Source organism: Phaeoacremonium minimum, assembly GCF_000392275.1.
Source record: "Phaeoacremonium minimum UCRPA7 unplaced genomic scaffold PA7_03_scaffold_160, whole genome shotgun sequence".
NCBI classification, from domain to species: domain Eukaryota; kingdom Fungi; phylum Ascomycota; class Sordariomycetes; order Togniniales; family Togniniaceae; genus Phaeoacremonium; species Phaeoacremonium minimum.
Genome location: NW_006921067.1, coordinates 24,112 through 47,565, shown reverse-complemented (window position 1 = coordinate 47,565; position 23,454 = coordinate 24,112). Strand labels below are relative to the sequence as shown.

The 23,454-nt window shown below is 52.8% G+C and overlaps 5 protein-coding genes across 5 annotated transcripts; 3 read left to right on the top strand and 2 right to left on the bottom strand.

The window, feature by feature from the left end:
• Positions 1 to 6,936: 6,936 nt before the first annotated feature.
• Positions 6,937 to 8,339, top strand: UCRPA7_2375 (putative alternative oxidase protein; the record flags this gene model as incomplete). The annotated part of the gene is made up of 2 exons (XM_007914975.1): positions 6,937 to 7,270; positions 7,324 to 8,339. The coding sequence occupies 2 exons, from the start codon at positions 6,937 to 6,939 to the stop codon at positions 8,337 to 8,339; spliced, it is 1,350 nt and encodes a 449-aa protein (XP_007913166.1).
• Positions 8,340 to 8,493: 154 nt separating this feature from the next.
• On the bottom strand, positions 8,494 to 10,476 carry UCRPA7_2374 (hypothetical protein; the record flags this gene model as incomplete). Its single annotated transcript, XM_007915032.1, has 4 exons — positions 8,494 to 8,497; positions 8,800 to 8,982; positions 9,070 to 9,822; positions 10,463 to 10,476. 4 exons carry the CDS (start codon positions 10,474 to 10,476, stop codon positions 8,494 to 8,496), a joined length of 954 nt encoding a protein of 317 aa, XP_007913223.1.
• Positions 10,477 to 13,958: 3,482 nt separating this feature from the next.
• Positions 13,959 to 15,745, bottom strand: UCRPA7_2373 (putative delta-1-pyrroline-5-carboxylate dehydrogenase protein; the record flags this gene model as incomplete). Its single annotated transcript, XM_007914996.1, has 3 exons — positions 13,959 to 15,458; positions 15,520 to 15,627; positions 15,695 to 15,745. The coding sequence occupies 3 exons, from the start codon at positions 15,743 to 15,745 to the stop codon at positions 13,959 to 13,961; spliced, it is 1,659 nt and encodes a 552-aa protein (XP_007913187.1).
• A 2,855-nt stretch (positions 15,746 to 18,600) lies between these two features.
• On the top strand, positions 18,601 to 21,308 carry UCRPA7_2372 (putative transcription factor protein; the record flags this gene model as incomplete). Its single annotated transcript, XM_007914964.1, has 4 exons — positions 18,601 to 19,634; positions 19,729 to 20,281; positions 20,333 to 20,411; positions 20,467 to 21,308. 4 exons carry the CDS (start codon positions 18,601 to 18,603, stop codon positions 21,306 to 21,308), a joined length of 2,508 nt encoding a protein of 835 aa, XP_007913155.1.
• An 880-nt stretch (positions 21,309 to 22,188) lies between these two features.
• UCRPA7_2371 (putative glutaminyl-peptide cyclotransferase protein) lies at positions 22,189 to 23,327 on the top strand (the record flags this gene model as incomplete). Its single annotated transcript, XM_007914955.1, has 2 exons — positions 22,189 to 22,766; positions 22,826 to 23,327. The coding sequence occupies 2 exons, from the start codon at positions 22,189 to 22,191 to the stop codon at positions 23,325 to 23,327; spliced, it is 1,080 nt and encodes a 359-aa protein (XP_007913146.1).
• Between the last annotated feature and the right edge of the window lie 127 nt (positions 23,328 to 23,454).

Sequence of the window (23,454 nt, the reverse complement as noted above, 5' to 3'; positions counted from 1 at the left end):
CAAAGAAGAGCCACAAAGGAAAAAGAAATTGCGACTGCTCATCGCCGTTGGATCGAGTTACATGTCATACCCTACAGTACGGCCGTGTCACGATCCAAATGGTAGGTGGTAGTCTCCGAGCTGTCTATGTGCCGATAATCGCGGGTATGATTCGCATCAAATCATGGCAGTCGTAAAAACATGATAAAACATAGATTATACACAGGACGAGAAAAGGAATATGTCGAAAAGAAGATGGGATGAATGATTTGAGCCGAACGCGATCACAAGGGTGATTCAGATCGACGTTGCCCACGTCCATTGAACTCCTTCAGCCGGCGATCAATGTAGGCAAGACGAGAAGCCAGGTTGACACGCGCTGGAACAGCAGTCGGTTCACTTGGTTGCTGGACAGTCGCAAATGGCCGCCCAAGCATCATCTCAAAGTTTCCAGGCTGAGTGAAGCGGTTAGGAACGCTGTGACTAGCTATATGTCCTGAAAACGGAGAACCCAGACGAGGTGGCGGCAACAGAGGAGGCGCAAGTTGCTGAGCGGTGACTTGAGGCAAACTTCTCGAGGATATCAAGGATGGCTCTGTAGCTGTACGGGGAATGAATAGATCGTCTTGACGAGCAGAGCTCGTGGAACTGTACTCCGTCTCCTGTGCTCGGTTCATGTTGTTCAGAGATGCGGCAAATGTTGGATCCAGGAAGAAGTCAGCCGAAAGACTTGGCCGCTTTCGAGGCTCTTGCGACTGTCTAGTACGTCGCTTCTGGGTACCAGAGCGGCTTAATCGTACTGGAGAGCGCAAAGTCCGACGGGGTCCAATAGTATGATTCTGTCGCTCCACCCTAGAGTTGGGTGACCCTAGGACAGACATGAAAGAGGTGGATGAGCTGGGGCCATAGCTCTTAGCACTGAAGGGCGAGCCAAACCGGCGACGCTCCTCAATAGACGGTGGCGCATCCGTTTCTGAATGCGGAACATGGTTGATGTCTCTCAGAGGCTCTCGTGCTGGAACCTCGAGAGCTGAGCTGGTGAGTTGAGCTAGCGGTGCCTGGGGATTCATGGTGTCGGAGGTGCTCAAAGTCAAGGACATTGCCATATCCTGAGTCTGGAAAGATGATGAGGGCTGAGAAGGTGTAACTCGCCGGTTCAATTGGCGAATGGTGGTTTGAGCAAAAGGTGTCGGGCTACGCGACATGTAGCGGAATTTGCCTCCCATCGGCCCAGCTGCCTTTAACTTGCACATCTCACGCAGGTGAGCCCGTGTTGCGCCGCCACTATGCGGCCACTCGATGAAAGCTCCCGACGCATCTAATGTGGGTGTAGTGCTTCCGCTCTTGCGGCCCATGGGGACGTTGGCTTTTGTCATTGCCCTTGACCCCTTCCAGCTGCGCTTTGCCTCGCGAGCTACTCTCTCAATGACACCCTCAGGAGGAACACCACTGCGACTCGTCCGCATTGGCGTCACATTAGGGTCTTCCAGATAGAGCATGTACGTGGACCACAGATGAGTATCCATCGCCTTCGTCCATGGTGCCTTTCTTCGAGCTGTCTTTGCAGCTGAGCTACCTGAAGGTGCCAGAACGTCCGAGATGCAAATGAACTTGTCTGTGCTCTCGAATTCGGGGCTCAGATGGATGTCATCAGAGAAGCATGAAGATAGCCGACTGAACGACGATGTGCTGGTCCGATTCGAGCGAGAGGTCGACGGCCTGCTCGACTCGGGCTCTGGACTTGACTCCCAGCTACTCAGAGCGGAGTCTATTGACCAGTTGGGATATCTAGATGGTGAGAGCGACGGCGCCGAGCCAGGCGCTGGTGTCTTCGGTGGAGAGAAGGTACGGCCTCGAATCTGAAGCGACGCCGCATCCTCAATCTCTGTAAATTGCTCCATGCCAGGGAAAGCCTGAGCCATGTCGGGATCAAAAGGCGCAATTTCGGGTTCCTCGATGCTTGGTATGGGGATATCAGCAGCCGCGACTGAAGCTAAGAATTGCTGGGTTGGTGCGGACAAGTGCTGTGAAACATTTCGTCTCTTTAATCTCAATCGCGGTCGGGGGGGAGAAGGGAGTCGCGTCTCCTCTTCAGTAAACGGCTCTGGTGTTTTGGGGACATCGTACTCAGCGGAGCGATGCCCCTCGGAGGGGGTTATTGCGCGCATCTTGTCTCAAGTCGCGCTGGAATGCCAGCGCGCCAAGCAAGCCTTGAAGATGTGGAGGACGGTCAGCCGCAGCGATATCAGCGCTATACAAGCAATGGTCCGAATAGACCAGATCCTTGGTAGGAAGTTCTTCTTTACGAGCGATCGCGCCACGATTAATCAGTAGGCGCCTTGATTGAAGCGACGAGCCTGTAATCCGTCGCCACGATCACTATTTTCAGTTGATCAAAAGAGCTTATTTTCGCCTTCTCCAGTGTCTGCATATATTGAATGGGCGTGTAGTCCTGAGTTCCCGCGCAGAAGCAGATGACCAAGAATTCGGATGGCTGGGTCGCGTCTAAGTGTGGTGAGACGGATCTGATCAAGCTGGCCGCAGATTCGCGTGTCGGGCGAATCCCAAATGGGTGATTAAGACAATCGGATTAAAAAAGATAGGTCAAAGAGAAATAGTCGTATAGCTGGTGTGTCCGAGGTGAGAGAAACAGGTAAGGAAAAGGTCCGGTTCGTCGTGTCAGGAATGTGAAGTGGAGGAGGAGAGTCGTGGTGTGGTGGTGGTGGTGGTGGTGGTGGTGTATGATGCGAGGGTACTGTGCCGTAGTGTGGTGCAAATTGGACCCGGTCGACTCTGGGGAGCTAAATTGACAATGCGAACCCCGCCGAGAGCGCCTAAAGGGTCTATCGAGAGGTTTGGGGGGGAAAAGGATAAATGAACGACTGGTTGAAGAAAAGGGTGAGAACAAGAGGGAGGATGCACAATTGTGTGGAGGAGGCGGGAAGAGTGAATATGTATCCCCGTCCGTCTGCCTGTGTGTGCTCGCTTTTGCTGCTGCTGGAGAGGAAGTGGGTTATTATGCAGGAGACGGCCAGGTGGGTGATGGGTGATGGGTGATGGGTGAGAGGGTGTGGGAGTGAGGGCCTGGCTGGCGCGAAGAGCGGGTTTTGGGGCTAACAGACACCTAGACTAGAGGCAGAGAGCAGCAGAAAAGACCTGCTGTATGTCGCTAGTCCTACTGTGGAGGGACCCTATTACCACCCCTGTTCTACGTGAGGTAGCAGCCAACTGCGGAAACCCCCCACTGTAATAAATGCTGGCGCAGAGAGCAGCCGGTCGTCGACGAGGGGCCCTGCAGCGTGTGGCTTCTGGACCCAGAGCAGTTGCGCACAAGACAGTGGAGCCTCGGCGCAGGGGACCCTGATGAGCGGCGGCGGCGGATTGACGGGGTGCAAACTGTTGAACTCGCGGGATCGGCTCACAGGCACATCAGATCATTGGAGAATGGCAGCCGGAGCTGGGGCTGCAGCCACTGGAGTCGGCGTGGTGGAATTGGGAAAAGAGCGCTCTTGGGAGTCTATGCAGGCGCAGTAGTGTCTGTGGCCCAGCGATGCGTCGCGGGATCCGTTTTGCTGTCTGCAAGCCTCACAGCACTCCCCGTAGAGGTGCAGAGAACGCGGCCACTTAGCAGACTCGACAGACTGCAGGCTGCAGCGATCTGCGATGGGGAGAGACACGCGTCTGTGAAGCGCGACGGGTAGAACCACTGCTGCTCCAGTCGGGGCAGTTCTGGATGGGGCGACTGGATGGATCCTAGACGGAAGACCGTTGAGCTTCGGCAAGACTGGGAAGCGATTCCGTGATGGGCTCGCTTCGATGCCTCTTGCCAATCGTCGTCTTTGCCAGCTCTGCCAGGTCTGCAGTCCGATGCAGCTTGCAGACAACCCGACGATTTAGACTGATGAGGCCACGGGAAGACCGCAGAGGCTAAGCGATACAGAGCAGAGCACTCCTTTGTCGTCGGGATACGATGAGACTGAACACTTCACTTCGCACCCGGGGCAAGCGGAGTCGAACGGTCGAATCGAACAACAATACGAGCAGCGTAGCGCAAGAGTGACCAGACCAGGGTAAGACGTGCGGTGAGACAGCGTCTCGCAAATCGGCTTCTTCCTTCTCTTAGTTCGGGGGATCACTTGAACGTGTGTTCTCGTCCTAAGCTTTCGAGACCGTGCGTTAAAGAATCACTCGCTGCCGTCGTCTTGTTGCGGGACTTGAACGCAGTTCTACGGGGTTGAAATAAATCGGGAGGCTGGTAAAGCCCTTCCCACCACGGTCTCTATGTGCGAACAGACGATGCTACCCTTGGGGGGGAAGTGGCGGTAAGCGGTAAAAATGAAAGTAGCCGGATCTGTACTGGGATGAATTGAAGCTGCAGCACTTGGTCCTGGATAGTATCCCTCAATGCGCAGCAAAGTGGAGTTTGATATGCTGGAGTTCGTTGTCTGGATGGAATAGAAGAGAGCGGGTTTTCCAGTCAATTGAGTTGTCTCACTCTGATGGTGTAAGTGTAGAAAAGCGTCTGGAAGCGACGAACAGGTCTGACCGTCTGGCTATCACTTTCAAAAGCCGGTCAAGTGAGGGAACACGAACAGAGAGGCTGTCTGGTTCGCGCAAGATGTACGTCCAAGTCAGGCAGGGTTTTCACGCCTCGAAGTAGACGCGACGCGCCAGTTTCGCGTCTACGCGACGCGCCTAGTCTTTAAGTGCTTTTCTGTGTGGCCCCTCCACGGATAAACCTTGTGGTGGTACCTGGGGTACCTTATCTCTCGCGTCTCCCCACACAACTTTGACGCATGTGCGATGAACAGCATGTAGATGACATGTACCCTGCGTAAGACTTCCTCGCTTGCCAGGTTCACTTCCAGGATCACGATAACAGGCATCTTACTGTACATCAACCCCCTTAAACCTACGTGGTTATCATATATACCCTGACCTTCTCATCTCTCAAATTTTAGTCGAGGGGTGTGACTAACCGGGGCCCAAGGTCCAACGGCGTGAACACTTCGCGTCCCACAACTTATCTTATTGGTCTCGATCTCTTCACTTCCTACAAGGGAGTGCCAACTCCTCTGGAGTCTGTCAGCTATCGGACGGGGGCTGCTTCGCAAGTGCAATGCAGTCCGTCCTACGACCGGCGGAAAGGAGAGACTAGACAATGTGATATCAGAAACGACGTGGGATATATCGAGATGCTCCCAGCCTACATATGTCAGATGATACGGCAGAGTTGCAGTATAGGCGTCTGGCTGCTACATAGTAGAATACATACTGTGATCATCTGCTGGATGTCGAAGTGTTTCATTGTGACAGTTTGGGATTGCCCTGTCATCTTCACCGTTGCATCCAGACACCCCACAGTCCATTGAGAGACGTCTTAGACATTTGTGCCAATCACTCTTGTCACCCTTGCCCAGATGCTGCCACATTGCAACCGTGATGAAAGGACAGACAGCCGAATTAGTCTTCATGCATTCTGATAGATCGTCGGGGCGAAATAACAGCCTGTCTATATCTTCATGAATATTGCGGGGGCGAACCTGGGTCTTGAATGGGCTAGATTGTCTTCTCGCATCACCATCAGGAGCTTTCATTGCGCGAATTGATGATCATGACTTCAGTCAAGCCCAGGATTCTCGCAAGGTCCAATCCTGAATCTCGATGCTTTTTTATTGTACGCCAAAATTCGAGTGTGGCACATCCTAGAGAGACATCGCGATCGAGAATCCGGCTGTTTCCACGTAGATTTACATCATCGCTCTGGGGCTTTCTGATCCATCCAATACCATTGTGCTGACAGGCTTATTCCCATGAAAAGGTGCGGGAGATCGCTCTCCTTGGTGTCGATCTATGGGCTGGGACCGCTTGGTTGGCAATTAGCAGTGGTGACAAGTCCAAGGCTGAGAGGACAAAACGAAATTGTTTATATAAGTCCTGAAACCGAAGCTCTGGGCCCGCGAACAGGCGCGTCATGCAAGGAGGATCGTGCTAAATTTGTAGCATCGCGGGACAAGAACAGGGACAAACACGGCTCCGTAAATCAGGATATTAAGTTAAGACTCAAGGTCTATCCTTGAAATAGACGATTCGAAGCATCATCTGGTTCTATACCACGCTAGAACGGCTTTGACCGCCTAGAGAGCTCGAAATCTAGACTCGCAATCGAAATCGGGAGTTGCAGCGTGTAAACCTCTATCAGGATAGCTACCGAGAGAAATTACCCAGACAGATGACTACTGACACTAGTTGAAATTTATTATTCAAACAAGAACCCTTGTGCTCTATGTATTTCAGCACGGATTTACTGAAGGGGCACACCCGAACTAGGTGGATAGCGTGGTTGTCGTGGTTTGCTATTGCTTTCTTGCCTTGCCTGCTCACATCAGAGTATTTTAATCAGTGTAGCAATTCAGCCGATTCACTGAATACCTCAGAATGCCCGAGCGCCAATAGCTATTTAGCCTAGGCAATGCTACCTAGGTATTCCTTCCACGTCATCCCGGCGTACCTTAAATCAGCCCGATTTATCAATCCTTTAAACTTTTGTCAACCTCGGATTACATCTGCTCAACTCAAAATGCCCATTCTGAATAGCGACGACTTGAGTGTAGGTGCAATTCCTCTAGAAGCAAGGTAAGAGTCGATGTCTTTATTAGCTGAAAGTCAAAAAGCCAACTATTTGGTGGGTACTTCACCTGTTTCGGCATCGATCCGCTCGTGTTCAGTGTCCCTTTTCTTAGCTCCCTTGATTGGAACGCAGGGCTGGCCACTGTCTTATCAGCGTGCGCGAAAAGCTTCAGCTCACCACCAGCACCGTATACGTTTGGCCACCTTTTCTAGACTTCTCGTCGGTCTCATCCCAAATGGACTGCTCTTCTTGAGATTGTCCTCTTCTCTTCACTTCAATAGCACCTTTTCCTAGTCATTTTATCGCTGCAAGAGCACACAGCCGCAATGCTGGACTCGGCTAGACTTTTTGGCGTCCTAAAGTTTGGACTGCCGCTGATTCTCATCATTTGGTCGCTCGCCTATCTGACGACGTCGCGTGATACCTATGTTGAGATATTCCGCAAGTTCAAGAACGAGAAGAAGCTCTTCGTCTCCGATTACCTTGAGCACGAGATTGATGGCGACTTTGATGGCACCAAGATCCGAGAGCTCTGCGCCTCTAAGCCATGGGCAGACAAGGACAGACAGCTGATCCTCACTTGCCATCCTCCGGAAGGAGGCATCGGCGCCGTCAAGAATCAGCACCTCCACTGTATTCGCCTTGCAATTGAGATAGGAGGTTTGTTATTCCTTCCGAGCCTGAAAGTGTAATCCTACTGACGCTGGCTGTAGCGGATGTGGTCTTTCCCGATATCGTTCGCCGCTCCGATACCGACATCACGAAATTGAACCCTCATCCCATTGGTCCCCCGAAAGGGATACCCATGGATTATTTCTTCGATTTCAACCATCTCAATCAGAGTCTGGCCGCGTTTTGCCCCCAGATGAAGGTTTACCGGTCCCTCAACGACTTATATGATGTACCAAGCGTACTTCAGGCCGAAACCGTCGCACTCCACGAGTTGACCGAGAACTTTGTGAATGGAACGATCATTGAATACCCCGACAGGATACGAAGGCAATTCTACGAGCATCTAGAGGAGTTGAAGCCCGCCAAGAATCGTATATATCCTATGCGTGTCCATCTCGCAAAGACCGCCTTTGCGTGGCCCACTGCCTATGATGACCCAGGTTTCACCAAGAACTTTGGACGCATTCTTCGCATACGGGAAGACATCCGGCTACTTGCCGCCTCGGGGCTGTATAATATGCAGAAGCGCTTCAACTTGAACCTAGACCCGCGGAATGGCATCAAGCGGGACAGCTTTATCGGAGTTCACCTGCGCACAGAGAAGGATGTTGCGGGAGAGTTTCCTCCGTATGAGACGCAAGCCGCATACTACCTCAACTATCTCGCACAGAATCATATCCCCGTGGTCTACCTGGCCACCGGCGCTACCGAGGAGAACGTCACAGCGTTCGCTGAGCGGGCCCAGGAGTTTGGAGCGACAAGCGTTCTGAAACGGGATATCCTGGACGCTCCTGAGCTGGCATTGCTAGATACTTTCAGCTGGGATCAGCGTGCCCTCATCGACTACGAGATCATGCTCCGAGCAGGGCTAATTACTGGCACCTCCGAGTCAGTCTTCGCCTGGAACCTTGCCATGAGGAGGAAGAACGCGTATGGCTCGTCCGGTGAGTCGAAGCCGCTGAATCCGGAATTGAGCATCCAGTGGCAAGATCAATATTCTACCATTTTTGGAGATGCAGAAAAGAGCCCAGTATACAAGGCAACAATTTGGCCCTAGCGGGTACCACTCTGTGCTTTCGTGTAAGTAGCTTCTTGTGATTATTTTGGATATATGCAAGGCGTCTGGGGAGAAATAGTATCATATGATCATCAAAAGGATTGGAGTAGATTCATAACGGCAATAAAGGAAGGGCATTATCTTGAGGTTTTCGTTATCTGATTCACCAGATATTTAAATCACGAATACCAAATGGGAAATTTTGATCAAGCACATCACTACACGGTGCATAAATCAGCTGTCCAAATTTGGAGAAAGGAAGAGCTCTTTTCTTTTCTCAGTCTTGTTCTGTGGTATAATTTCACAATATCCAAGTCCACCAACTCCAAACTCTAGGAAAAGACAAATGATACACCCCCTCCGGCCGCTTTCACACAGGCACAGAGAGCCACGTCATAACCGGACCGGATAATAACTCGACGGCTCCAGCCATTTGCAAGTCAGAAAGCCCACGACAAACCCGCCCACCGCGATGCTAAATGCCGCCGTGGCCGTCAGCGACTGGCTGATCTCTCGGTCAATCCAGCGCTGCCGTAGGCGGAACGAGCCGATGCGCATGTAGAACATCTCGGCACGCTCGACCACGCCGTGGAAGTCTGGCTTCAGCTCCGTGGACGTGCGCTTCGTGGTCTTCTTCTCGACACTGTTTCCGTTTATTGGCTGTAAGCCGCCAGCCATGGTCAGCCACTTGCTCCTCAGGGCGTCCGAGGATTGGGATGAGAAAACTCACAGCAGAGTCAAGGAGACATCTCCCTGCAGCCTGGCCTTGAGCTCGACCTCAACATCAAGGTTCAGCCCGAGCTGCAGCCTAACAGGCTTGGTATCAGCCAGGCGTGGCAGGAGGGCCGGCTGCTGCAGGCCCCCGTTCTTCGCCAAAGCCTTATTGTTGCGCCTGCGGCGGCGGCCACGCGAGTCGATGCTCGAACCCATGGAGGACGCAGAGTCATCGAGCTGCCGGCGCAGGTCAGCGAGAATGTCGTCTTTGGAGGACGGGGAACCCACGCCGGCGCCGCCTGCTCCGACGGGACGCGGTCCAGAGGGGAGGGCGGTTGTCACCTTTGGCATGACAGGGTTGGATGCCATGATGTCTTCTCGTTTCTCGAGGTCGAGATGGGGATACGAGTGCTGGTCGAAAGTGAGGTATGTCACGCTCTGGTAGACAGTGTGACTGCTCTGGGAGACGTAGACGGGCGGCTTCCGCTTGCGGAGGGAGCTGGCGAGACGGAAGGGCTTGGCCTTTGGGAGGAGTGGGCTGGAGAGAAGAGTCTTTTCTTGACCAACCGGGGCCGGATAGTAAGGCGGTGGCTCGAAAGCGGGCGGAGAGTAGGCGAGGTTGTTGACGGCAAGGTAGCGCGGAGCGGCGGCTACTGCTTGTTGTTGTCGGAGTTGTGCAACAAAGTCAAGGCTCTTTTCAGTATCGAGATCCGGTCCGGTGTATGCAGGAAGATCACGCGAGGATTGTGAATAGTCTACAAAGCTTTCCCTAGACCGGCTGTTGGGAAAGCTGGGGAAACAACAGAAGAAACTTGGAGCGTCTTGCTGATCCACGCCGGCTCTGCCTGCGAAGTCGAAGTAAAGAAGAGGAGAAGTAAACTTGGACCGGCCAGAACAAGACTGAGAAAGATGGAAAGAGAAAGAGCTGATGAAGAGCCTGCTGCTTGAAGACAAAGGAGACGAGACCAGAGACGGCGACGGACACGATCATATATAGACATTTTCAAGCCACCTCAACTTACATGAATTATCTCCTAGACATGAGGCGTACGGGCACTTTCCCCACTACAAGTCGTCAAGGGGGCCGTGCACCAGCCTTATAAGCACCATACGATTTTTGAAGCTTTTTGAAACTCTTTGCTCCTTGAAGCCTTGCCGGGCGAATGAAAACAATGCTCGTCCCAATTACCACCGCCCCCATCTGGCCATTTATCCCGGCATCAACCTAGAAATCATCCATCATGCGAGAAGGGTCTTTGACGGGTGCTGAGAATGATTCTGTTGCACAGGGCTCTGTGGCGCCTTATCAGTCAGCCAGTTAAGACGATCACCGACTCAGAAGTCTCGACCTTCGAACGATGTTGCTCGAGACTCGTGCCATGTTGTTAAGTCTGGGGTCAAGGACCCACTGGGTAGAGGCCATGTCGTTGCTCACTTCCGGCACAGGAAAGCTTGGCTCGGATGGTGCTCAAACACTGGCATATCCGTTGTGCCATTCTCCATGTTGCACACCTAGCACGGTCATTGAAAGTCTGAGAACGGAGCAAGCAAGCCAATCAGTGGTATTTTGATATCCGGATCTCATGTGCCCCCATGCGAGAAAGCCTCCCGTCTATCTGTTTGCGCCAAGCGACGTCAACTGCCCTTCACACTATACCGCTTTCTCCGAGGCAAGTTGAAGCCTATTGCGCCTGTCGAAAAAGACAAAGTTGATCCTTTCAGTTGTGTTCTTCTCTAATTCATATTCTTGCCATCACCGGCCCAATTCGTTCAGAACGAGGTTCCCGCCACAAATCAACCTTTCCATAAGCAATATTCGCATGGCAATTGGTTTGAGGAGGTTACCCGATACCTCCTCACATTATCTTTGCAACAATCCAGACCTTTGAGTGCGATTAAAATAAAATCTCCCGCGGTACGTTATAACAGTAAGTGAAGACCACGACGCGTCGTGTTCTCATATTGTCAGTGATGACATTTTCGTTTCGTTTCTTATTTCATGTGCTCAGGAGATCCCGCACGCTCATGCCCCGACCAGCTGAAGATCCGTTTGTCCCCCTTCTATCGCTGTTCAGCATCAGAAGGGCTGCGGTGGCCTCCTGGTCCAGATCTCGTTCAGGTGCTAGGGCGGGACTTGTCAGGATCGAATTTGATGCCGAATTACTCGCCGGATAGCCATATGCCTGTGGACCGAAGTTTGGAGACGTGGTTGCTGACGCACTATAGCTATAATGCCTGTGGTCCGTTGAGGTGGATGAATACGATTCGCGACGATGCCTGGAGTCTTCAGCGAGCAGGGCCGGCGAGACAGATGGCTGCTGTGACCGAGCTGGATTGGCCGTGAAGGTCGGCGATGGTGCCTCAGATCCGGTCATCTCAACATCAGGAGAGAGTTGTTCCTGGGGAGCAGTAAAGTGGAACTCTTGATTAAACTCGCGGCCAGAAGGTGTCGGCATGCCACTCAACTCAGTCGGAGTGGTTGGCAGTTCACTTTCCCGTTGTGCCTTCAGCTTGGCTACGCAGTCCTCAAGATATCTCACGTATTCAATGGAAGCCTGTGCGGGTTAGTTATCTCTACCTCTATGAGTTCCATGGCATTACTCACCTGAAGAATCGCCAGCTTATGCATCTCCCCGGTACATGCTGGAATCATACCCTTCAACACCGCGAATTCCTCGTTCATCTTTGACCTCCGTCGTCGTTCGATAAGACTATGGGCTGTTTTCCTTGCAATCTTGCGACCGGCCGCGCTTGTTGCGGATGGTTGCTTCTTCTTCCCCGTTGATGTGTTGGCTGGGGCTGGGGCCACTGCAGTCTTAGTGCTCGTGGTACTCCGGCCGCTCGCGGTGGTTTCGGCTGGGACGGCCTCTTGAGGGCGAGGCTTCATCTGAATGATCTTTCGTGATCTCGTGGGCGGAGGCGGTAGTGCAAATGTGTCTTTGCCTTGGCCCTGCGCCGCCGAGGACCGCCTCCTTGACTTTACAGTCTCGCTAGCCTGCATTGGATATGGTGCCTTCGGAGACGTCTGAGAATATGGTGAGGTCTCTCCGGCGGCCGAGGATGCTCTTGTCTCGGAGGTGTTAGGGCGGGAGTCGTTGGGTGTTATCGCGGGAGGCGGCAACTCGAATGCCATCTGTAGAGCTGCTAATTGCTTGCTACCATCTTTACCTGGGATGTCCGTCGACGATGCAGGTGTCGGTGGTAAGGCCGTGCGAGGCATGATGGGGCCGCGATGTCGATCGACTCGACCGAGACGGCTTGACGTACACTGGTGGCTGAATCGTGGCCTTGCCGTCAAGTAAACTCCTATATAAGCAGATAGGGGACACTTCAATCACTCGAATGATTCGGTGGCGCTTCTCACTCTGACTGTTGTTGAGACAAGACAGTATGTAGAGACGGGACGCTCTGGGGTATCACGAGGGCCAGTAATGACGAATATAGGGGAAAGCCGTTGCATTACAGAAAGGCACGAGACATCAAAGACGGTGGGAATCCACCGAGTTAGGGAAAGGATGAAAAGACGAGATGGCCGAGCTAAAGGCCGTCTAATTGGGAGAAGGAGAGAGGGCTCGTGGTCGCCCAAGACATGTTGGCCAGTATTGACAGAGAGAGGAGGGAGGCGTGTGCCGTCCACCTTAGCTTCTCAGGAGGAGGGCCTGGGAGGAGATAGAGGAGAACAGCCAACCCACCTTGAATAACAAGCCTTGACTTAGCAGCCGGACAAGTCGAGCCTATCGCTTCTCACGTTCTGCTGAGGCAGGCTCCTCGAGCACGTTCTTGACAAGGAAAGGAGAGCGTCGTTCCAGCCCGTTTCGTGGGTTTGACGACCGCTTTCCTGGCTGGGACCCTGATATGTCTCACGCGAGCACCAGCCAATTAGAGCCGCCTGCTGAGACACGTTGCTGAAGCAGGCCGATCGTTAGGGAGTAGCAGCTTGGCTCGTGCTCCCTCCCCCGGAGCAATGGGGCGACGGTGCATTTTAGAGATTTGTGGGACCGCCTGTGCCAGTGGCTCCAGCCAGTAATACACCCAAGAAACCAAACCCCCACTACCTAGGTACCTAGGTAGCTAGTTCTGACCAGGAGCTGCCTCAGTTAGCTTGACCGGCAGCTTTGCGCTGCCGTTTCTGCTGATCTTGCTCACATGTCCAGCGCAACGACAATCGACAAGTGAGAGGCTGTCATCGAGCATCGTGGGCCTAAAGAAGACACCGTCAGTTTCTCCGCAAAGGACCCTTACTATCGCGACGACTGGCTCTCATCAGGTATGAGGTTGCCGTCGTTGTTGATACCTTCGCTTATTAACCCGAGAAACGTCCTGAAACCATCGTGATAGCCCACCACTGCTCGTGTGCTCTCAACGACCGCCACTGCTCGTGTGCTCTCAACGACCGCCACCGACCAGTCTTTTGCCCACATGTACCTTTTGGGAGCTGTGGTCGCGCTGCTCTATCAAGCGCAACCAAATAAGCTTCTCGCCCAGGGCTTCTCACCTACATACCAAGATGTATCTCGCCTACCTGCCTAGATCGACCAGCATTGTAACCAGTGCAAGCATGGACAATGGACGCCTTTTGGAACCATAATAATTCTCTGTAGTTCTTGCAATCGTTTCATCTCAGGCATCCGTGCAAGACGCGGCCGGCTTGGATCCCACCTCTTGGTACTAATCGGGATCTGAAGAACCATCACGTGTGCACGTGGCGCGAGCAGCCGTTATTGGAGATCAAAAAGTAAATTTTCGTAATACTGATTTATACGGCTCATATCGCCTCGGCATAGAGCTCATCCGAGGTATCGCTTTTCTTATTCCCCGCGAGAGTCTCCCTATCTGATACTTGTGGCCTTGTCTCTTTCGCATATGGTGCCTCACTTCACCATGTTTACCTGCAGCGTAATAGATTTACACCTCGTTGCTCGGGTACTCGACCTTGGTCGTGGCGCCGAACTCCTCCTTGATGCTCCTCATGCTCACAAAGCGGCCCATGATCGCCTGGCTGCCGGCCTTGTCGTTGGTACCACTGGCCCGGCTGCCACCAAACGGCTGCTGACCCACCACGGCTCCCGTGCTCTTGCAGTTGATATAGAAGTTACCCGCCGAGTTGCGCAGCTTCTCCTCGGCAAAGCGCACCGCCGCCCGGTCGGATGCAAAGATGGAGCCCGTAAGGCCGTACTCGGAGGTGCTATCGACAAGCTCGCAGGTGGAAGCGAAAGCACCAACAGGGTCCTTAGTGTCGTCATAGACATGAGCAACGAGCACTGGGCCGAATAGCTCTGTGCTCAAAAGCTTGTGCCGCGGATTGGTCGTCTCGTAGATAGTCGGGTGAATGTAGTAGCCCTTGGACTCATCGTACTTGCCTCCCGTCAGCAGCTCCAACTCGGAGTCGTCCTTGGCAGCGTCAATGACACCTGACAGCTTCTTGAAGGAAGCAGTGTGGATGACGGGACCAAGGAAGTTCTTGGCCTCCCATGGCACTCCGATGCTCAGCTTCTCAGTCTCCTCTACCAGCTTCTTCTTGAAGTCTGGCCAAATGGACTTGGGCACGTAAAGACGAGAGGTAGCACTGCACTTCTGCCCTTGGTACTCGAACGCGCCTCGCACGGTCTGAACCGCAGCATTCTCGATGTCAGCTGACGAGTGAATCAGGTGGAAGTTCTTGCCACCAGTCTCGCCAACAATACGAGGATAGCCAACATATCTGCCCTCAGCAATACCCTCACCAATTTGGCCGTAGAGCTTCCTAAACACAGCTGTGCTACCAGTGTAGTGTAAGGCAGCAAACTTCTTGTGGCTCAGAATAATCTTGGTGATCTCTTCCGGCTCACCAGGAATGAACTGGATGACGTTCTTGGGAAGACCTGCCTCGATGAAGATGTTGTAAAGCAACCAGTTGGATGCGATGGCGTAGTCAGATGGCTTCCAGACGACGACGTTGCCTAGCAGCGCCGGCACACCCGGTAGGTTGCCAGCAATGGCAGTGAAGTTAAAAGGGGTGATGGCGTAGACAAAACCCTCGAGTGGCCTATATTCTATCCGGTTCCAGACGCCGCTGGTGTTGTGTGCTGGCTGCTGAGCGTAGAGCTCCTCTGCGTACTGAACATTGAATCGAAGGAAATCGCACAATTCTGCGGCAGCGTCAATCTCGGCCTGCCATGCGTTCTTGCCCTGCCCTAGCATCGTCGCAGCCATTATGTCATATCTGTACTTGGTAGAGATGAGATCGGCAGCCTTCAAGAAGATGGCCGCTCGGTCAGCAAAGGTGAGCGACTCCCACTCGGGCTTCGCCGCGAGTGCGGCATCGATGGCCGTCTTGACATCTTCCGGGCTGGCTTTGGAGTAGGTGGCGATGACCTCCGAGTGGTTGGAGGGGTTCAGCTGCTTGCCGGTCGAGGATGTCTTGATCTGTTTGAACTGTGTGTAAGTCGTGTCCTCCAGTGAGTGAATTCCGATTGAGTTGACTCACTTCCTTTCCACCAACCACAATTGGCACTTCTAAAGGTCCCTTCTTTTGGAGGCTCTGAACTGCTGCGAAGAGACCCTCACGCTGCGCGGAACCCTTGGCGTAGTGTTGCTGGATCAATGATTAGATAAGGGTTTCATAGACTAGGCATTGGAGGTTTGGAGGTAACCACACATACATTGGGCTCGTTGGTGACCTTGGGCACCTTGAAAGTAGCTATCGTGGACATTCTGCTCGGTGTTGTGGACAATGCTCGTATGGAATGTGTAGTCAGGGAGCTGGACCGGGAGAGTCGTCGAGCAGTCGAGTTCATCAAGAGAGCTCCGCTGCACCTGAGCGACGCCATTGGGGGCTATTACACCTTTTGTACGACCCGAGAGAACTTCGATTTCTTATTAGTTGGCCCAGGGAGGTATGTTTGGTTATTCTGACGAAAGGAAAACGACACTTCCCTTTTCCCTTTCGTAATTGCCCCTCCTCACAATGGCTGGAGGAGGTGGTACCTCCCAAGATAGGTCAGCATCCCAGGCGGCTTCCTACGGTTTAATCAGCCCGGGGAGGGGACCCCTAGCGGGGCCATCTGGCGGGACAGCCAGTGAATTGCCCAATTGCATCGCTTCTGCATGCTGTGACCGCCAACCAAGCCGGCGACCGGCCATCCACTAACACAGCTGCCGGCTGTTATCGATTCACTGCTGCGACTACGGACTTGGACACCGCACCCTGTGCATGGGCTGGCCGGCTGTCCTCGCGGCTTAGTGATTGGTTATGCGGTTGTCAGTGAAGATTCGAGCTTCTCGGAGGAAGCTATCGAGCCTATCTCACGATCTCATCGTCCCATTTTCGGGAGTCTGTACTGTACCTAGCTGTACGCACACAACCCATGGGTAGCCGATTGTGCGACAACGGATGTATGAACAGAGCTTAATCTGGCAATTACCGTGACTAATGCCTATGTCCAACATAAATTCTCATCATGGTTACGCATCTAGGAAAGCTATTCTGTCTCGAATGTTTCATAGATAGCATCCAGCGCTTGCCGGTGTCCGCGCTTGGCCTGAAGGGCCATTGCTTGCTAAATTACTTGTCCCCGGAACTCTAGAACATCCGCAAAATGGGGGTTTCGCTGATCTGTAGGATGTAAATCATTTGGGTCTGCTTGCTTAAAAAATTTCCGAGCCCAGGCCGCTGGGCATCCGATTCGGCTCCGGCTCCCATCACGGAGTGAGCGTCCGGTGTCAATGCTACGACTGTCTCAGACGGAGACCAGTCCGGAGCGGCAGTACCGGTGCAGTGCCGGCAACCCAGCAACACCCTAAAAACGATCTCTATGCTCGTGGCATCTCGTAAAAAGGGGAAGCGAGAAGCAGACAGACCGTACAGTCAGTTGGTATTTTGTTCAAATTTGAATGCAGTATATATCTTTTCCAAGCCGGAGCTGTCTCATTGTTTGGCTTAAACATATACAAGTCGACAGAATGCCAAGCTAATTGCCATTCATGTCTCCGACGTCTGCACCCTACAACGACCAGTCTCTGCAACACAATAATTATTGTTATCCATCTTTACATATTCAATCATAACTGAACCAAGGCAGTGCTTAATATCTAACGAAGATGCTCCTGCTAGTGATGGGTAGGATTGAACGTTTCTGCTGTATAGGAGGAATCACGATAGCTAGGTATCGAGTGCTGGCCGAAAATTGTTCTCTCAAGGTATCTTACCGTTAGGCGGAATCGTTTCCTGTTGACCAGTGCTTCTATCGGGACGACGTTGAAGGCTTGATCTTGTGTAACTACGGAGTGACTGTAACAGCACCTCTTTGCATGGTTTGTTTAGGAGACGAACCTGTGGGTGGATTGAATGAATTACAGCACGCGTGCCGTAGAGCCAAGCCGGTTAGTCGGCGCAAGGCCGTTTTAGTCTTGCATATGATAGCGGGATTGCTACGTCATCTCTGGCTTGGAGCTGCACCACAGGATGCATACAAGCCATTACAAGCCACTCTAGCCACGTCTCTTCCAGCTAAAGGCAGAGACCTCACTGAAAGTAGGGAGCCTCGCGAAGCAGCATTACGATGACCACTTGATCTAGATGCACCTCGGCGCCCTGGGCAGCTGAAATTCCTCGACGAGGGTCGAATTGAATGTGGTCCAACGGTGGGGCGCGTGCATTCTGTCTCGGACGGATCGCTTATCCCTTGGTGGGAAGCAGTGCAAATCATCAGACAAAATGAGCTGAGCGGCGCTGCACAGCAAATGAAGAAAGACCGTGATCACCAGGGGCAATGCTCCCTCCCATCGTGGAAGGAGGATGCCTCCAGACCTCTGATACCGGCACAGCCATAAGTAAAATCTTATTACATCGACGTAGAGATGGCAAACCTGCGAGGTGCCGTCAATGCCGCTGTATTTTCGTCTTCGTGCCTTGGTCTGACGATGCCCAAATGACCGCTGGACCTTTTAGCATTCGGGCAACCTCTCCTTTTCCTGCTCTAACAGCCTTGGCATGCGCTCATCGCTGCTGACCTTGCGTGGAGCTGGGATGGGGTGAGCTGTTAGTACCCGGGAGCTCACTGTTAGCTAGTACTGTAGCTTTTGTGTGGCGGTGCAGCTTATCGCAACGTTCTCAACTAGCAGCGGAAGGGGGAGCTGTCGTGTAGCTTCATCTAAGTTGAGTTTGGTCGGTCGGTTGGCTTGCCAGCCTACCCGCTTGATCCTCGCGCGCCCACCGTCCGCAAAACACTATCCAATCCTCCTCATCCCATTTATCATCCACACATTTCCCTTCTACTTGCCTGTCTGGCACCGTGAACCTGTATCTCTCATTCCCTTTCCACGCTTCCAAAGACCACAGACGGCTCCGTCGCAAACCATCGCGCAGGACCGTGACTGCCCCTCCCTCTGTTTACTTTGTGCTTGTTGCTTTTGCGCTCGTCGCACAGGCTGTATCTCGCACCCAATCTGACTCCTGCTGGTAGGCTATTCGTCCTTGACATCCCACCAGCGAGGATCGCATATTAATTGACAGCTCGGCCAGGTTATTTTCCACTCAGAGCTTCTACGAAACGATACCCCGTGCAATATGGCACACCACAGAAAAGACGCCGACATCGAAGACGAGCTCGCAGATCCTCGCAATCCCTACGCGTCGTCCACACGATGGCGCCACGAGGAGTCATCTGCGTACCGGCGCCACGCTGGCAGTCAGATGGCTGCACGCGACGCAGAAGTCAGAGGCCAGACTACTGACCTGGCCAAGTTCCTGAACTCTTCGAGAGTCTCGCCCGAGGACAACCCAGCAGGGCCTCGAGAACCCGGCGCATCGAAGTCCAAGCCAATTGTGATAGGCGAGGCGCATGCGGTGGCTGTCGGAGAGCCCGAGCCGGAGAATGTCGATCCCACCCAGGCTGTTCCCCAAGACGGCAAGACAATCGCTTGCGGGCCATTGCTAAATTACAAACATATGGATGGAAATTTGTGGCATGGCAGTGTCCTGGTGGTCACCAAGGGAGGCGGCAAAGAACCGACTCCTGCGCCGACATTGGTCTTGAGACAGGTGGGATCAGCTAGCGGCTTTGGCTCCCAGTCAGGTCCTGCGGCTAACGGCAATGGAGAGCACAATGTCGGAGCTGTTAGCAAAGCCTCTGGAGGTATAGAAGTCCAAGGTGTTTGTCTCTATTCGGATGCGCGTAACACATTTTGGCGGTTCAACATCGATGTGGAGATGGAGGAGACCGAGACGAAGTGGGAATATGCCCTGCCTGAGCTGCGTTTCGTGAGCAAGACGAAGCCCCGCGTCAACTCCTTCTTCGTACCCGCCATCACCGAGTCAATGCGAATCATGTTCCATTCTTGCAATGGCTTCAGCGTAGGGACTGATGAAGAAGCTTGGAGCGGGCCTGCGCTATGGAATGATGTGATGAGGCGCCATAACGAGTCACCGTTCCATGTCATGATCGGTGGTGGTGACCAGATTTACAATGATGGAATCAGAGTTAATGGGCCACTGCGCGAGTGGACAAATATTGGTAACCCCAAGAAGCGGAGGGAATTCCCTTTTCCGGAGAAGCTACGTTCTGAGTGTGACGACTATTACCTGAGGAATTATCTTCGATGGTGAGTGTTTCTGTGTTCCTCTTTCTTTATCGTAGCTGGGCCCGTTACTTCTGGGAAGCTCTTGGAGCGAGATTTGTACTAATCTTGGGTCTAGGTATTCCACTGAACCATTTGCCGCAGCGAATGGTCAAATCGCCCAGGTCAATATCTGGGATGATCACGATATCATTGACGGCTTCGGGTCTTACGTGAACGAGTTCATGAAATGTGATGTGTTCAGAGGTATTGGAGGAACAGCGCATAAGTATTACATGCTGTTTCAACACCATCTTCCACCGCCGCTATCTACCTACACATCCGACGCGCCGGAAACAGTTACAGAACCCGGCGAGCGAGGAGGTGTTGATGAACAACAACTGGCAAATGCATTCGTGGGCAAGGCGATCAAGGAGCCGTGTTATATCATTGGCACCAAACCTGGGCCCTACGTGGCTGAGCATTCTCACAATATATTTGCCAAACTTGGTGCGAGAATAGCCTTACTGGGCATCGACGCACGTGTAGAACGCACACGTCACCAAGTCAACTACCCGGAGACATATGACCTGGTATTTGGCCGTCTTAAGGAGGAGCTGAATGCCGCAGCGAGCTCAGGAAACCCATTCAAACACGTCATTCTACTCCTCGGCATCCCAATTGCCTACCCGGTAGGTCGATTCTTTTTCTACCTATATGAACTCTACTAATACATCATCTAGCGGTTAACATGGCTTGAGAATATTTTCTCGAGCCCCCTCATGGGCCCCATCAAGTTTGCCAATCGAAGATTCGGCCTTGGTAAGTTGTCCGTGATATATGGCTCGAAGCTTTCGGCTTTGCTAACGCTTACCAGGTGGTGGTATTTTCAACCGTTTTGATGGAGGCGTGGATTTGCTTGACGACCTCGATGACCACTACACTGCTAGAACACACAAAAAGGAGCGGAACGCTTTTGTAGAACGCCTTCAGACGATATGCGCTGATCACTCAGTGCGAATCACAATATTAGGTGGTGATGTCCACTTGGCTGCTCTTGGTCGTTTCTACTCAAACCCTAATCTTCACATCCCGACTGAGAACGATCATCGTTACATGGCAAATGTGGTGTCTTCGGCGATCGTCAACAAGCCACCCCCACAAGCTATTGCCAACTTACTGGCACGAAGAAACAAGATTCATCACCTCAACCATGATACGGATGAGACCCTCTTGAAGTTGTTCAACAAGGACCCTGGCGACTCCACCAAAACAGCTGGCCACAACCAGGTCACGATGCCGAGTCGCAATTTTGCAATGATCACGGAGAACTCTCCCAACAACCCTGGAAGAGATGAAGCTATTGCTGCAGCCCATCCAACCACGAATGGTGATCACCTCGCACCACCAGATGCCGCGCCTCCTGGCTCAAGCCACAGCAACGGTGCTCGGTCACAGAAGTCTTCGAAGTCGTCCAAATCGAGTAATGGCAAAGGTGGCCATGGACCCTTGCATGTTGGCGAGGTTGATGCTGGAACGGCACATCGGGCCGCATCTTCAACCCTTCACGGCAAGGGCAATGATGGCAGTATAGATATCTGCATACGGGTCGAGATCGACCAGCATGACAAGAACGGGAGGACTGAGAGTTACGGTCTGACTGTACCGACTCTACAGTACACGGCGGCAGTGCGACCAGCCACATCTCTTCGTGGGTAGTACCCCAAGGCCAATTGGTGGAAGACGAGATTGCTGCATGATGGGCACGATGATGATAATAAGGACGGTGTGCGACACCCTAATACAACCAGCGATTGGGTGTGGCTCTGGGAAAAGAGGGCATGTGCAAGCGCCTCAGCATGAAGCAGCTGAAAGGAAACCGTGGCATTGACGACCAAGCACTTTTATTCTCTGTATGGACTTTGCTGTGTTTTAGTAGCCAGAGTAGCATTATGACCCAATCTAGTACCCCTTACTTTTCTTCATCTGAATAGACAGATGAATTTGCTCAAGTCCTTTTCTATACATATCAATATGATGGTTTTAATATTACAATTCGGATGAGAAACTTGGAGATCAGATCCAAGACCTCCTGAATATGATCTGCCCAAGGCGATCAAAGCTCACAGATCATCACTGACACAAAATCTCACTGAAGAAACATACAGTGCCAATTAGGCGAGTTTCTGAAGACAGGGGCAGCCTCAGCGCGTGCCCTTTCCCCGTCTCACCATCGGAATGTGGAGTTCCTAGACCGGTTAATTGACAGGGAAGCATTCCCACTAAATCCCCCGACGCCAAGTGTCGCCAGGACCTCAACCCTGCAGATAGACTTTCTGTCCCTTTCCCCAGTGCTCAGTTGCCTTGCAACTTTCCACCATCACCATCCGAAGAAGAACATAGTTCTCGAACTTGTTCTTGGACGGGAATAGAGCACTGCCATCACACTGCAGAATGGCAGCATAATGATCTCGCCGGACCGAGTTCAGTTGCTGCATTGCTTACTGCCGCGATCACTATCATGATGGACGCTCCCTTCGCGGCGGGCTCTGCCCTCCGGTCCTCGCTCGCGGGCATCCTGCTGCATATCCTCTTATTCATGACCTCTATCGCTGCCGCTTACACGCCTATATCCGATAACTTCCTCCGCCTGGTGCCCGATGCTGGGGTCGATATGGACATCCACACCGGCAAGCTGCTGGCACCACTCCTGATCCCTCGCGTGCCCGGAACTCCTGGGATCCGCGCAGCGCAGGACCACTTTGTCAACTTCTTCAAGAACGAGCTCCCGAAATGGAAGATCGAGTGGCAGAACTCAACCTCAAAGACGCCCTTGTCAGGCGACTCGGAGGTGCCCTTTAGCAACCTTATATTCTCGCGCGAGCCCCCCTGGACAAAGACGGGGCAGGCCAACATGCTGACGCTGGTCGCGCATTACGACAGCAAGATCAGCCCCGAGGGCTTCATCGGCGCGGTCGACAGCGCGGTACCCTGTGCAATTTTGATGCACGTGGCGCGCAGCATCGACCAATACATGACCCAGATGCACGACGAGATGGTAGAGTTGGGAGAGTTAGGCGGCACGCCTGCAATGGATATGGGCGTGCAGATACTATTTCTAGACGGCGAGGAGGCATTTGTGAAGTGGACGGATACGGATAGCTTATACGGGGCCAGGTATGAGGCTCTTTATTCCCCTTTGGTGACTGGGACACTAGACCACTAACATGGCACAGAGCACTGGCCGCACATTGGGAGACCGCACCAACAATGGTGCAGGCCAATTTCCCGAACCGGCTGAACCAAATCAGCATGTTCGTTCTACTAGACCTGCTGGGATCTGCAGGCCCCAAGGTCCCGTCATATTTCCAGTCGACGCACTGGGCGTATCAGGGCATGGCTCTCCTCGAGGAGCGCATGCGTGGTTTTGGCCTCCTCGAGACCAAGCCCGACCACCCCTTCCTGCCCGACTCCGGCAAGATGTCGACGCAGTTCGGGAGGGCGTTCGTGGAAGACGACCACGTTCCGTTTCTTCATCGGGGCGTGCCAACGCTCCACATAATACCAAGCCCCTTCCCGATGAACGTGTGGCATAAAATAGAGGACGACGGCGAGCACTTGGATATGCCAACCGTGCGGGACTGGGCGAAGATCGTGACGGCGTTTGCACTTGAGTGGCTAGATATGTCAGAGGTGGAGCCGAATGCTGGGAAGGTGAGGAGAGAGTTCCAAGGGTGAGAGCCCAACACCATCATAGATATTTGAAATATTGATACCTCAATAATTTTTTTTTTTTTTAAAAAAAAAATTGCTCGACTGTGATTTGAAAATCATGCCACCGGTTCGCAGCAAGGGACACCCAGCC